Genomic DNA, 15,080 nt, shown 5'->3' on the forward strand with positions numbered 1-15,080 from the left:
TGGGCAGATAGGTAGACCTGAGCTCTGCGTTGGGAAGGCTGGTAGTGTTGCACAGCTGATAAGCAACTCAGAATGACTCGGTACACAGGGATGATGGTTCACAGGCTTTTATTTGAATTGTATGCAGTTGGTCCACGGGACTCATGTCCAAAGCATGGACCCGGTTTTGACTGTGTCCAGAACTCTTATACGACTCTTGGCCCTTTGTCTGAAAATCTAGACTTCCCATTCGCTGAAAATTTGACAACATAAATGGGGCTAATTCCTAATAGGATATAGATAAGATACTATTTACATAAAAGATAGAAAATAGGTGGGCAATAAATGGGCAAAACCATTGATTGGCTCTGATTTACATACAGGTGAGGTTTCACCTCAAAACTTAGCCAAAATTACACCATTTCCAAAAGTTTTCAAGAACCAGTAGGGTATGCTATAATATCATTTTATCCAGTACTGACCCAGTACTGACCCTTACTTGCATCCATCAATCCAGTTAGGGACTTTCTTGACAGGTCTCTGTATCATCCTCATTGAGAGCTGACGGTTATCTCTCTCCACATACCTTTCTCCTATGCTAATGTCAACATAGAAACACATGTGTTGCTTTCCTGCTACGTTAAGACTTTCGTCTGTTCTTAAGACTTTTCTAAAATCAAGCATTTTGGTTCTTTAAGAACTACTTCTATGGCTAATTCTATTTAACTATTGTGACCCTTTTACTCTGGGCACATACGTTGGTTTGGCATCAAAGGTAACTTGGTCTCCATACGTATTGAAAGTATGAAATCTAAAAGTTACATAGTCTCTCTAGTGCAGGTGTGTCCAAACATTTTGGCAGGAGGGCCACATCATCTCTCTGACACTGTGTCAGGGGCCAGGAAAGAATTAATTTACAATTTAAAATTTGAATAAATTTACATAAATGAATATATTAGAGATGGAACTTATATGAATGAATGAAGGTCTTGGAATAGCTCAAGGCCTATAAAAGTCCTTGTACAAAGCAAGGCCAGCCTTTCCTTTGCTACCACTACTGCATCACAGACATGAAACAGCAAGTAGTGCAGGGAGCTCTCATCCCACAGCTCAGATGAGAGGTCGAACAGTTGTCTTCATGCTGAGAGCAGTTGCATCGGGCCAGCATGGGCTCCAGCAAGTCTCTGGAGGGCCAGAGGCTCATTGGAGACAGGGGGCTCCCCAAGGGCCTAATTGGGAGCCTCCAAGGGCCACAAGTGGCTCCCGGGCCAGGGTTTGGGCACCCCTACTTTAGTGCATTCTGCCATTAAGTGTGTTTTCTGCCAAGGTCGTGAGGCCCATTTCTCCCGCTTACATTCCAGACTTTGAGGCCTAACTGCTTCTGTAAAACTTCTGTGAAACTAACAAACAGCTTCAAACAGCTTTTCACTATTCTGTTTCCATGCTTTAGCAATGTGGCTTTTAAGCTTTCTGTACAAATGGTATGCTTTTAAAATCAAGCAGCTCTTTAGCATTGTGGGCATGCTATAATAGTATTTCTGGGCTATCCAGTGGCTCTAGGGTCAAAGGTCACCGTGCTTCATCTCCCCCCCCCTTTTCAGACTGAATCGAAACTATATATATGAGACTTCTAGTCTGAACTAGCTAGCTTGATGTTTTATATATTTTATATAGTTGGGAGGCCAGATGCAACATGACAAACACCAGTAAGAGGCTCAGGGCGGACAGAAGGACTTTTTTGAGCATGGAAAAACATGCTTTGGATCCCCCTACTGCTGTAAGTTGCGTCACATTCCTAGTTTTGCTGCCAGGCAGCAGTTCCCGCAAGTACCACCAGATACCATCTCAAGTGGCAGTGCCCATACCACTGGCTGAGAAACACTGGTTTGATTGAATACATTCAGCATCAACCCCATTATTTTATTTTAACCCCATTATTTTTAGATTGTGAGCCCTTTTGGGACAGGGAGCCATTAGTTGTTCGTTTGATTTTCCCTGTAAACCGCTTTGTGAACTTTCCGTTGAAAAGCGGTATATAAATACTGTTAATAGTAATAATACTATTTCTGAGCATTGCGGAGCTTCTACCTTCCAGATCCTTGTCTGTCCAACCCTGGCAATAGAGGGGAAAAAACTGTTTGGCTACATAGAAGAACGAACCCAGTCGTATCACAAGGTGGTAGTAACGGCGCCATTGTTTCTCTCTCACAATGGAAGCAGCCGTTCTGCCCACCATTATACGCGGAAAGGATGCAGCAAGCGGGCCATGAACCTCTGGTTGTTAAACAATCTCCTTGCCTTGCTCCATCTTTCAATTTCAAGGTTTCGGGTCCGTACAAATGAGTACAAAATGTTTTGTTTGAATGAAAGGACTATTCCATTAGGATCCCAGTTCCAAGTAATTATCCCACTCAACATTCAGCTCAATGCATTCTTTTATTTACTACTGAAGGTGACTTTCATAAGGAAAAATCTACACATTGCCTGGTTCGTTGTTCCCATACCAATTACGTTTCAGATGATTGTTGTCCTAGTTTAAAACGATTCCTAAGATCCTTTTATTTTGGATGAAAGGTTGCAGCTGAAAGCAAACTCTTAAGTCAAATATGAACACCCTATCGCAACAAAACCTTTATGCTGAAGCACTGTTTAGGTCAACGCATGTGAGGAGGTGGCTACACGGAAGCCTTTAAATTGCTGCTTGTAGAAGCTGCCTCCATGCTGAGAATGGTTTGTCTTGATTTACCTGCTGTGTCCTGCGCCATCAAAGGTCTGCATGGCAGGGAGACCTCTCTGCATGTAGGATCACCAAGAGGGACTGCTCACTGTGTGTGTGTGTGTGTGTGTGTGTGTGTAGGGGGGGTTGCAAGTGTCAGAGGTTGTGATTTTAAGATGACTCGACCAGATACATCTATCGCTGCTGTGTTGAGTTGTGTTGACTAAGCAAGTCAACAGTGCTTAGTTTTGCCTTTGGTTTGACCTGGCTTGAGTAGTTTTTCCAAGCAAAGAACAGACTCAGCATTGGTGTGCGTGCGTGTGTGTTTTAGGGCCTTAACCATTAGTGCAGAGGTTCTCAGTCTGTGTTGTGACACCCATGGGTGTCACGAGGCACTCCTTGGGTGGTATCGTGGGGGCCTCCTGCCTGGCAGTGAGAACATTGTGCAAGCCTAAAAAGAGCAGTCCGAGTTTTTAGTGCAAGCCTAAAAACAGCAGCAGAGGACTTGGCGTGGCCGGCAGAGTTACTGACCGTGAAAACCACATGCTTGAAAAAGCCCATCCTGGCCTCCTTATTAATATTTTTAGGCCTCCCAACCTGGAAGTACGTGGCTGGTGACATCATCCCATGATGCGTTTTGTGCCATCACCATTTACTTTCGGGTTTGAGTGCCGGGAAAGGATCTCGCCAGCCGGGGAAGTGTTGCAGTAGTGGCTTGTGAGAGAGTACAGTATGTACGAAGAGACTGATGCTGCGTGATAACTGCGTGATAACGAAGAGAGTGATAACTGCGTGAAAGGAGAATTGTGCCTTTGTCAACAGGAAGTGGAAGGCAATGATGGAGGCAGAGTGACCTTTGAAGCTGCACGCTGGAGGCAATTGGTTTGCTTAGGTGCACCGGTCTCACTGTGCGCTTGGGTGCTGGTACAATTGTTCCTCTTTCTCCTTGTAATGCCTTCCTTGTAATGCCTTCAAGTGAAGAACTTGGGGCCTCCCTTTGCCTAGGTTGGTGGCAGGAAACCTTTCCAGTCTTTCTAACTGGAACAACTAACAAGTTGGGTTTTTGTTCATGGTCTCAAAGCATGCCTATCGAAGGGGGACTTTCTAGTTCTTGAGGGTGTCGGTGACACCCGAATTGGGGAACGGTGGCTTTCTGGGCTAATTCACGGTGATAAACTGATGTGACCTTATGCGGCATTAAGAACACTAATTCTACCATATGCTATCAGGAATTGGATAGCAAAAGACCAGAGGTAGCATAAATACACATGGAATTTAAGGAGAAGTGTGGGCTATGTTTTCCTTCTGAAATGAGAAACTTGCTCTGGCATAAGGTGGGAGTGGAAATGATACGGTGAGCTGCTCACCAATTCCAAATTCTTTTATTCTTGATATTTTGCAGCATAGAGTGATTAAATGTCGTGGTTACTTTGGTATAACAGAACCGGGGCTGTTTGGTGATCTTTTTTTTTTCTCTACTGTTTCTGCTCAGTTTCTCCCCGTCCCTGTCCCCAAAGTATGGGGAAACGAAATGCCACCGAACAAATATAATTGCTTTTCCTTTCCTTTTTTCTAGATATGGATTGATAGTTTTAATTTTTAAGGAGAAAACATTGATTTTACACATTGATTTTAACTATTTTCATTAGCAAGTTGAGCAGTGCTTTTGCAAGGGTCGTTTTTTTATCAGTTGGTAATTATTTTAGATAAGATAATTTTTGGTATTGGTACCTCGTATGCTGTTCTTGTAGAAAAATTGAGACACTATATAACTTGCTGCTATTTAAAAATAAAGAAATACAGAGTTTTAAATGACTGGCGGCCCAATCCTATGCATGTCTACACAAAAGTAAATCTCATTAAAGTCAATGGGGCTTACTCCCAGGAAAGTGTGGATAGGATTGGGCTGTTAGTGTAGATCAGTGTTCTGTATATTGCCCAGACTCACGGAACTGTGGTTGGTTAGTGTTCTCTTTGTTTGTCTGAACGAAACAGAACAAAAATCTGGTTCTAGACCTTGGTTTATGAATAAATCATAGTTGAAAGTAGCCGCAGTTCTTCAAGTTCAGACAACAATGGTTGACACAGGAGCAGTGATTCAACAGAGTCAAGCCAACAGAACCAAGCTGCTGCATTCTGAGCCCATTGTGATTTCTAGACAGTCCTCAAGGATGGCAGTCTCAAGTGTAGAATGTTCAGTAATCCAGTATTACATCCCCAGTGCACTGAAAGCAGAAGAGTTAAATCTCCTTTGTAATGCAGAGGAGAAGAGGTGCAAGGGGAGTGTATGAGCCTCAGGGCCCAATCCTACCCAACTTTCCAGCACTGATGCAGCCATGCCAACGGGGGGTGTGTGTTTGTGTGGGGGGGGGAGGGGGTAGTTATTTGTTCCTTGGAGCTGCATCTGTGTCAAGATACACTGATAAATCCTTTATAGCACACTTTTGTGCAGTAATTTTGATTTTTGTCCAAAGGCTTACTTCAAATGGAAGTACCCTATAGGAAGAAACTAATTTGCTGGTGTGATGAGATCATAGAGTCTGATCATCTGCGTTCATTTTAAGCCGAGATTATGTACCCTGTTTTCTATTAGTTTGGATTTTAGGAGATTAGGCTGCATTAGTTTCATTGCCGTGGTTGGTTTAATTAAATTTGCAAAGCCAGGTGCCCTTTCATTGGCAAAACAGAATAGACACAGGCTGCTGTGAAGTTTGACAGTTTTGCTTTAGAAGGCTTACTTATTATTTATACACCTTAGTTGAACAAAGACTAAGGTGTTAACCTGTGGCCAGTGTTCTGTGTCCAGGGATCTGTGAAGATTATTAAAATTCCACAACAGTGTTCTCAGGATGGAAAAAACCGGTCTGATTCTCTGTTTGCTCTGCTAACTTTTATTGATTTGCATTGACTGGTACATGGCAGTTTCCTCCGTATTTGAGAGTTCATTCAAATGAAGTATTTATCCTGCGATATTGTCTCGGTAGCAATGCGCACAAATGGATAATCTTCATATAGTTTTCCGGTACTATGAACGTTTTAAAGTTTAAAGGATCAACTGGTTGGGAAATGTTAGGGATCATCATCTTCCTCCGTACAAGTGTACTCATGGGAACAGAGAAGATTTCTATTCAGGGATTTAGCTTGGATGGGTGGAGAAAGAAGTGTATAGGCTAACCACACACCCCATGCATTGAACATGGGGAGAATTGGTTTCTAGTCAAGGGAACAACTCGCTTTGTCCTCTGCCCCCCTCCCCCCGCAGGCAAGCACCAAACTTATGGATCCTGAGACAGCATGGTTGGGTAGTGTGTTGGTGCAAGAGGTACGGCTAGCTGATATACTCATTCTCCTCCCCCTCCTTCTCCCTCTCTCCCTATCTTCAAGCTGAATGTGGAAATCAGATCCTCAAATGACTTTGTTACACAGCATTTTTAGTAGCTAGACTCTCTTTTAAAAAAATTATTTAATTTTATAAACTTGCAAAGCAAATGAAACTGCAATACATGAGACAGAAACAATTGTACTACAGTCCACATTGGTTACCAACTTGGCCCGTGTCACTTTGCAGAGCACCAATCAATTCTTTTTTAGTCAGGGCAATCGTTATATACCAGCTGCTCTCAAGGTATTTAATGCCAAGGTATCGGCACAGCTCCTGTATGGGTGCCCTATCTGGATTAGCACTATAAATCACACCCTTGAGAGTATCCAAGCTAAATTTTTGAGGGCTATCCTGGGTTTACCTAAATCTGTACCATACTCTGCATTATGTTTGGAGACCGGACAATCGCTCTTAGTATCAAGAGCATGGCTTTTAACCATACGCTACTGGCTCCAATTACATCATAACGTGAAACCAGGCAGTCTCCTATCCAGAATGCTATCTGAGTCTGGCTCTTCTAAATGGTATAGCCAAATTAAATCAAAAATTGAATCAATTGGTTTTTCATTGGATTTTTAAAGTTTCTATCCATTCCCTGAAGCTTATCAAAGGGTAAAGCAAAGAATGCTAGACATTGAGGCACAAAACCTCTTTGAACTTGCTTCTAGAATTTGCTCCCCTCTTAATTTCTCTATCCCGCTAAAGTATGGGCAAATGGCTCCTTATCTGAGTATTCTGATCAACTCCTCTGAACGTCGTGCAATATCTTTGGCAAGATTCAATGTGTTTCCATCCAAGGTCACAGAAGGCAGATATAGGCAAATACCATATAAAGAACGCCTCTGCCCTTGTAATTTGGGAAATGTTGAATCAATCATACACATTCTTTTTTATTGTCCTCGGCACACTAGATCCCGCCACACTTACATGACTCCACTTCTCGGCAAAATGAATGGGCTTTTGGATGAGGCAAAACTGAAGTGTCTCCTAAATGACTGCTCACCAGATGTGCTAGAGGGAATTTCTAAATTTTTACTTTTGGTGATTTCCAAGCCTTCTTAATGCAATTTGTCAAAAATGTTGATATTTTATGTTGAACTGTAAATGTTTTATTAGTAATTTAGTATCTTAACTCCGTTTTTGATAAACGGGATTAGGACTAATTATGTTTGCTTTTATGATTTCTCTATCTATGCCTAATAAAGGTTTATTCATTCATTCATTCATTCAGTCCACATGCTGGAACTGAAAAAAAAAAAAAGTCTAATCATATCATCTGGGACGTTTACAAACAAATGTTGTCCATTCCATATGGAAGTGGAATTTCCACAGTCTCTTACTGTGTTTAATTCTAATTTAACTAGCCTTAATTACTCAGTAAGAATTCTCTTACTGCTTTTCGTAAGAGTGATGGGGGGGGGATCTTGAAATATAGTCCACATCACGTTGAAATCTCTGTTCTCTGTTTTGCCTGAGTTGTGCTGCAGGTGTCGTTCATTTGGCCCCCTGATTGCAGAACCTATTTGAGCTTCTCAAGCAGGAAGAAAGAGGATAAATGTGGTGTTGACTTTGTCTTGATGATTGTGTGTGCAGTGCTTTTGGAACCCTGTATGAAAGGCAATATGGGTAAATCAACACAGTGCCAGGTGTACCCTTTCAGGTAGACTTTCTGCATGATTAAAATAAACAGAGGTGTTGGTTTGTTGCTTGATGTAAGCCAGCAACACTGCATTTTAGAAACTGAGCTGTATTTTAGAGTTTTAGGTCAGCATTTCTCAACATTTATCCCCCACCATGCTATTTCACGTGGTCCACCAATCTGGAGGTATTACCAGAAGTGACTGGTGATGATGTCATCGCCAGTTACTTCCAGATTGGGAGGCCAGATGTGATGCAACATATACATCATAGTAAAAGCCTCAGGGAGGACCAGAGGGCATTTTTGAGCACACAAAAAGCATGCACTGGAGCTCTACCTTCTGAGCAGAGCCTCCTATTGCTGCTTGTTGCATTGTGTTGCTGGTCTCACTGCCAAGTGGCAGGGGTCTGGGAGTCCTGTGCATACCACCAGACACCAACTTAAGTACTACTTAAGTACAACTACTGTTCTTATGTTCTTAAGTGGTTCTTACTTGTACCACTGGTTGAGAAACGCTGTTTTGGATTTATTAAACAAGATATTAGATACAAGGAATGTATATGATATGAACAGTCCTTGTTAACAGTAATCTTTTTTTTTTTTTAATTGAATGCTCTAAATGAGATTAATAAATTATTCTTCAGTGTGAATTCCTGGCATTTCTGTCTCTTAACTATCAATCCATTTTATGACTCTTTGCTTTATTTATCTATGCATTGATCCCCTACTCCTCCATGATAAATGACGACCAAGATGGCTCACTAATTTTTTTAAAAATGTATATCACAGCAAATTAAAAACAACTGTAACAATAAAACGGAGGTAGAAAAAATATAAGTTTGACCTGAAAAATATAATCACTAGAATGAAATAGTCTTAAGAGCCTGTTTTCAAAGCTGGCAAAGGAGGAGTTGGAAAAATCGCCCTTGGGAGGCTACTCTTTAGCACAGAGGCTGCAGCTGAAAAGTCTCTGTCTCTCTAGTCTTCTTCAACCCAACTTCTCTTGAAGAAGGGTCATTGAAGACAGCCTTAGAAACTGAATGCAGACTTCAAGCAAGCATATGAGAGGAGGGGGATCCCTGAGATGCCCTGGTCCCCAATCAATTAGTACTTTACAGGCCAAAGCCAGTGCCTTGAATTGACCCCAGAAGCCAATGATGGTGAAGCAAAATTGGTCTAACACGGTCCATTGTGCTGTTTCCAGGTAAAACTCGGACTGCTGTGTTCTGAATTGGTTGTAGTTTCTGGGCTGTCTTCAAGGGCACTTCACCACCAAATGCACTAAAGTATGAAAGAGTTTCAGACATGAAGCTAGATTTGATTTCTCTAGGAAAGGGTTCAGCTGACAAATGGTGTACTGGGGAAGATCCGTGAATGCAAGTGAGCCTAGGTGGTCCAGCTGAGGAGGAACCGCTTCCACCCCAGCTTTGCTGCCCCAAGGGTCTCCCGTGCAAATGCTCTCCGGAGGCCTTAGAAATCCTCCTGAGGGCTGGGAAGGCCACATACAGTTTCCCTGGCCCTCAGAATATCTCTGGGGGGAGACAGTGGGTATGGGGGGGCAGCACCTTCAGGCAGGGAGTGGCATCTCTAGACATGCCCCTGGGCACCACTGCTGGCAAATCAGATGGAGTTGTTAAAAGTCACTCCTGGCCTCTGCTATCAACCAACAGATCCAGCAGGACACCTAAGTCGATGGTGTTGAAAGCTGCTGAGAGGTCCAGCAGGACCAATGGACATGCTCCCCTTGTCTAGTCTCCAAAGTAAATTATTCTGTGGAGATGAAACCAAGTGTGTTTCCATCCCAAAGCTAGGGTTATAAGCAGATAGAAAGGGGTTTGTCGAGATAATCAGTTTCATCCAGGAAGCACTGGAGCCTCGATGCCACCACTTGCTCATTGACCTTGTGGAGAAATGGGAGATTAGAGACCAACCAGAAGTTCTCCAATATGGCAGAAGTTTATTTTTTATTTTTTCAGGAGCAGAGAAACTATGGCAAGCTTCAAAGCTATCCCCAGCACTCCCTCCTTCAAACATGCATTAACCACCCTCTCTATTCACACAGCTAGCCCCCTGCCAGTCTAATAAGCCTTGGTGTGCAATGATCAAGCAGGCAACCAGATGACTCCAATCTCCAGTCCGCATTGTCTTGTTCTCATCCTCCGCCTGCCCTAGGTGAAAAGAATCCATGATAATGAGGCCAACAGATGCAGAGAGAACATTGACCAGTACTGCTAATACGGTATCCACGTTGTGATGGATGTGAGATGTTATCCACAATGACTAGCAAATTGGTCCGCAGCAAGAGCTGAGTTGTCGTCTCCTCCTTGACAGGCCAGATGGCGCAAAGTTCGAACAACCTGGAACAATTCAGCTGGATAGCTCTCCGAGGATGCAGTGACGGCAGAGCAAAAAGCTTTCTTCACTGCTGTTACTGCCATGGAATAGGCTGTGATATGAGCTCTAATCTGTGGTTTATTTTCTGCCACCACTGCTCAAGACATTTGCCAAACTTCTTCATTGCATGGAGCTCCCCAGAAAACCAGTGAAGCCACATCTGCTCTACAGCAAAGAAGAGGTCACTTAGGAGCTATCATATCCAAGGCCTCAGCTATTTCCTTACACTAAAGGTCAACCAGAGCTTCAGAAGAATCACCAGCCCTCGCTGCAGAAAAATCTCCCCCATATCTTCCATGTGGGAATCCATGAAGATCTATTGGCCTCTGAGGGCAGATCATATAAATTGGTTCAGCACCACTGTAGACATAATGAATTGCAATAAGCCTAAACCCTACCTGGAAGTGATCTGTCCATGACAAAGGATTTATCCTAATCTCCTTCATCCCCACCCATCTGCCCAGTGGTAAACACCAGGTCTAGCATGTGCCCCCCTCCACACATGCACTGGAGCAAAAATTAATTGAGATATGGGTTGCAGTGGTGCCGATGAAACCTTGAGCTACTCTTAAGCCAGGTGTGTGAGTGTGATGTTGGAAGTTGCCCAGAACCAATAATGGGGACACTCCAACACCATTGTGGGGATCATCCCGGCCAATTCAGGCTGAGAAACTGTTGGACAGCAGGTCAAACCAATACACTAATAGAACCCTAATCAAAGAAGGCCGCCCACCTCGCTCCCCCCCCAAAAAACAAGCAGCAACACAAGTAGGCAACACAAGTAGGCACCAACTACTCTTATCCACTACCGTCACCAAGGCAAGAGAAGAAGAAAAAGGGAACCCAATCTGTGCCAGGTCAACTTCACATCTTGGACTGGTACCAGCAGCCCTCTGAACTACCCACCCATTCTATCACAGCTCTGTGGTGGCTTTCTCAGTCACCACTTTATATAGAATGGAAAATGATGGAGCCTAGCTCCCTTGGTGTGTGACATTGACAGCTATCTTATGTGGCTCTTTGGGTGTGTTTGACAATATATGTAGAGCCACATTATGAACACTCAGGGCATTTAGACTTCAGATTGATCTTCTGAATAATTCTAATATAGGCCGGAGGCGGTCTAGAGGTGGAGCTGTTGCCTTGCCTGAAAAAGCTAAGCAGAATCAGCGCGGTTCTCACCTTGGATGGATGACCTAAGGCACCGGCTAAAGGTGAAGGAATGTGGAAGAGTCAACTGGCAAAAAGGATAACAACTTGAGAACCAGCACAAGAGCTGTGCAGCGAGGACAACTGCACTATGAAGAGGAATATCCAGAGAAATGGAATGTTCTAGGAGTTTCTCTCGTAAGAAGAGCAATTGTGAAAAACCCATTTAAAAAAAGGGGGGGTTGTGGTCAGCCTAGCTACTTGTAGATTGCCTTGAGTCTACAAGTAAGGTGGTCTCGATGAGTCTATTTGGACGCCATTTCTCAAAAAAGCATTTATAAGTGTGTGAAGTGTACAATTTAAGTAATTTATGACCGATAACCTATGTATCCTTGCCACCCTTAAACCCACGTTAGCTGCATTCACTGTGTGTATGCATTCGGTTGTGCACTTTTCAATAGTTTTGAGTCACTATATGTCTTTCTTACCCTCATCGTGATGTATGTTTTGTTTGCATGTAAAACTTGAATAAAGTGTATTTAAAGTAAGGTGGTATATTACTGTAATAAATAAACGTTGTATTTATTTTACGATATTACGATTCAGAAAATGCACACAGTGAATTTGTGTAATTAAAATGTCTCCATAAATGGCTTTTGTGGAATAAGCTTTTGTGCACTATAAACACCCCGGTGAAATGGGAAGGCAGATTTCAGCATAATGGAAATCTATCTTGTTGTGTTCCAGACGTTTTTAGCCTTTCAAGGTTTTGAGACACTGTACAATGATGTCAGTATGTAAAGACTAGTGAACTTCTAAATGCTGGAGGGGCAGCAGGGTGTGAATGTCTTGGGTAGATCTTGCCATTTACTTAACTGGTAGAAGTTGTGGAATTCATCTTTTTTTCCAGTTCAGAATGTGACTTAATTCACTGCAGAATGTTTAAGGTTGCTTGTAGAATTTACACTGTTCTGTCAATACCTCAAAATGCAAGATGCAAGGGATGGCACTGGGTTACAGGTCTGTTGTTGTCTTGTGTGCTCCCCAGGGCATCTAGTGGGCCGCTGTGAGATACAGGAAGCTGGACTAGATGGGCCTTTGGCCTGATCCAGTGGGGCTATAGTTATGTTTTTCCACTTTAGCATTTTATGCAACTTTCTGTTGAAGGTCACTTTTAATATTAACTTTAATATTTAATGTTAACTCTGCCCATCGTCACAGAATGAGTTGACAGAATCGTGTTTCAATACAAGGTGAAGTTTTCTATTTTCCGGAGGCAGGATTTTGTTTTGTCGATGCAAATTGCAAGCTATCGCTCCAGCTCTATCTTTCGAAATGTATCTCTATTTTTTCAAGCTTGATTTTTATGTGTTTCTGTGCTCTTTTTTCAAGCTGGACAATGCAGATGAACAGGCAGCTCAGATTAGACGTGAACTTGATGGACGCCTCCAGACGGCTGAGCAAATGGCAAAAGTAAGTTAATATTTCTATTATTATTATTATTTCTCGGTTTCAGGAGTAAAATATTTCTTAAGGCTGCAATCCTACTTGAGGTTGCAGGGGAGTATGCTCCACTGATTTAGTGCACTTCCTGACTAAACATGTGACGGATTGTCCTGCAAGTATGTGTAATTGGGTTTTCTTGTATTCTCTCTTGTAACTAGTCTTGTTAACCTCCTCACAGTTTGCTCTCTTCTCCATTCTCTTTTGAATTGTAAGCTCCTGTAGGACAGGGACTTGTCTAGTTTGCTTGTTCAAAATCTGTAAACCGGTAGTCTTTAACTTGTCAAGGGCTGGGATCCACCTCAAACGCCAACCTGCAATATGAGCAGAACCATGGGTTCTCACCCGGTGGCAGCCAATCAATGTGTGCTACTATTGGGTCCAAGCCTCAGGTTCTGTCTTTCATGTTGCCTAAATTATCTTTCATCATTATTTCTGAATTGCCAGCCTATGGTTTGCACATTTCTTCCAAGCCAGAATTGGAAGTCCACTTTCATACATGTTTTAAAACAAGGGCAAACCACAGTTTGAGGATTTAGAGGTAACAGGAACTATGACCTGCCTGACAGAAAATTAGGGAATCAGAGCTTGAGGGGCAGCAGTGACAGCAGGTGACCTTAAGGTTGTCACCTGGTGTTGCTTATGAAGTGGCCCAATGTTAAAAGGAAAAAGTATGTTAAAAGTAGTTTCGAGTTCTCTATAATCAAGTGCATTCCATTTTTTTTTCCTACTTCATATTCTGGACAGATGTGCTGCTTTTTTTTTTTAAATTTCTTGTTAGCAGTACCCTAAACTTGGAAGGGTCCATGAATTTTCAGTGTTAATTGTAGAACTCTGTTAGAGAGAATAAAATTATCATTATTATCTCTCAGATTGTCATTCTGTTCAAAGCATGGCATGTTTTTAAAAGCTTCTAAGGCTAGTACTTGAAGATCACAATTTTTATAGTTGGTGAAAAAGTGAACTGCAAGAGCTTTAAGAGTCTTTAAGAGATCATTTAGATTCAAGTAAACACAAGGCAAGTAAATATATATTTTTTCCATTTAATTTAATTAGTCCATCTAGAAATAATTTCCTGTCTGCATATTACATTGTGAATATGTACATAAGAACTGTCTTGATAAATCTGACCAAAGGTCCATCTAATCTGTTACTCTGATGTGCCAACTATGCACTCTTGGGGAAGCTTGCAAATGGAGCATGATGGAGAGAGCATCCATTGTGTGTTGTTCAAAGATATAATATCACTGAGCATAAAGTTCCAGTTTTGGTTAACATGTTGTATCATATCAAGCATCCATGTTTCCTTAAAAGTTTTTGGAATTGCTAGCAGTATGCCAAGTCTGGATCCCTTGCTTATATTATTAAGTACCATTTTTAACTGCAGGTCATTTAAATGTTTTTAAAGCATTGAAAGCATATTTTAAATACCTTTTATTAATTAAAATAAAGCAACTAATACTGTGAGTAAAATTGGTAGATTTGCAATGCACTTTTATAGCGTAGTAACATACTCAGCGTAATAGATGAAGTATGCCACCTAGTGGGTGTAGGGATTTTGTCTACATATTCTGTTCCAAACTGAAGACTTCTGGAGATGACGGAACTATTAGGAGTAGGTATGTCATTTGAGTTAGGTTTTCCATATCTTACAATGCAAAGAGAGATCTACAGCTTGAAAAAGAGTTCAGTGTGGTTCAGGAGATAGGATCACAGTGCAATCCTGTACATGTTGACTCGGAAGTAAGTTCATTGTGTTCAGTGGGACTCATTCTCTGGTGAGGGGCACTTCTCTTAGGAAGAAAGGCTACAGGGTTTGAGGCTCTTCAGTCTAGAAAAAAGGCACTGAAGGGGGACATGAGTGAGACATACAAAGCTATGCAGGGGGTGGATACAGGGATGTTCTTTTCCCTCTCACACATCACCTGAACCAGGGGACATCCACTAAAATTTAGTGTTGGGAGAGTTAGGACACAGAATAGAAAATATTTCTTTCCCCAGCGTGTAATTAGTCTGAGGAACACCTTGCCACAACCGGTGGTGACGGCATCTGGCCTGGATGCCTTTAAAAGGGGACTGGACAAATTTCTGGAGGAAAAGTCCATCACAGGTTACAAGCCAAGATGAGCATGTGCAACTTCCTGATTTTAGAATTAGACTACCTGAAAATGTCAGATGCAAGGGAGGGCACCAAGATGCAGGTCTCTTGTGGTCTTGTGTGCTCCCTAAGGCATCAGGTGGGCCACTGTGAGATCCAGGAGCTGGACTAGATGGGCCTTTGACCTGATCCAGTGGGGCTCTTCTTATGAGGTTGTATA

At 42.3% G+C, this 15,080-nt stretch overlaps 1 protein-coding gene across 4 annotated transcripts in view; it reads left to right on the top strand.

The window, feature by feature from the left end:
* CADPS2 (calcium dependent secretion activator 2) overlaps positions 1–15,080 on the top strand; it is a 308,405-nt gene that overhangs the window by 92,583 nt on the left and 200,742 nt on the right. For all 4 annotated transcript variants that reach the window (XM_066634562.1, XM_066634564.1, XM_066634565.1 and 1 more), the window contains exon 4: positions 12,652–12,732. In XM_066634562.1, coding sequence (XP_066490659.1) covers positions 12,652–12,732 — 81 coding nt within the window. The remainder of the gene's footprint in view (positions 1–12,651; positions 12,733–15,080) is intronic.

The sequence above is a fragment of the Tiliqua scincoides genome, chromosome 7 (assembly GCF_035046505.1).
Source record: "Tiliqua scincoides isolate rTilSci1 chromosome 7, rTilSci1.hap2, whole genome shotgun sequence".
Classification (NCBI taxonomy): Eukaryota; Metazoa; Chordata; class Lepidosauria; order Squamata; family Scincidae; genus Tiliqua; species Tiliqua scincoides.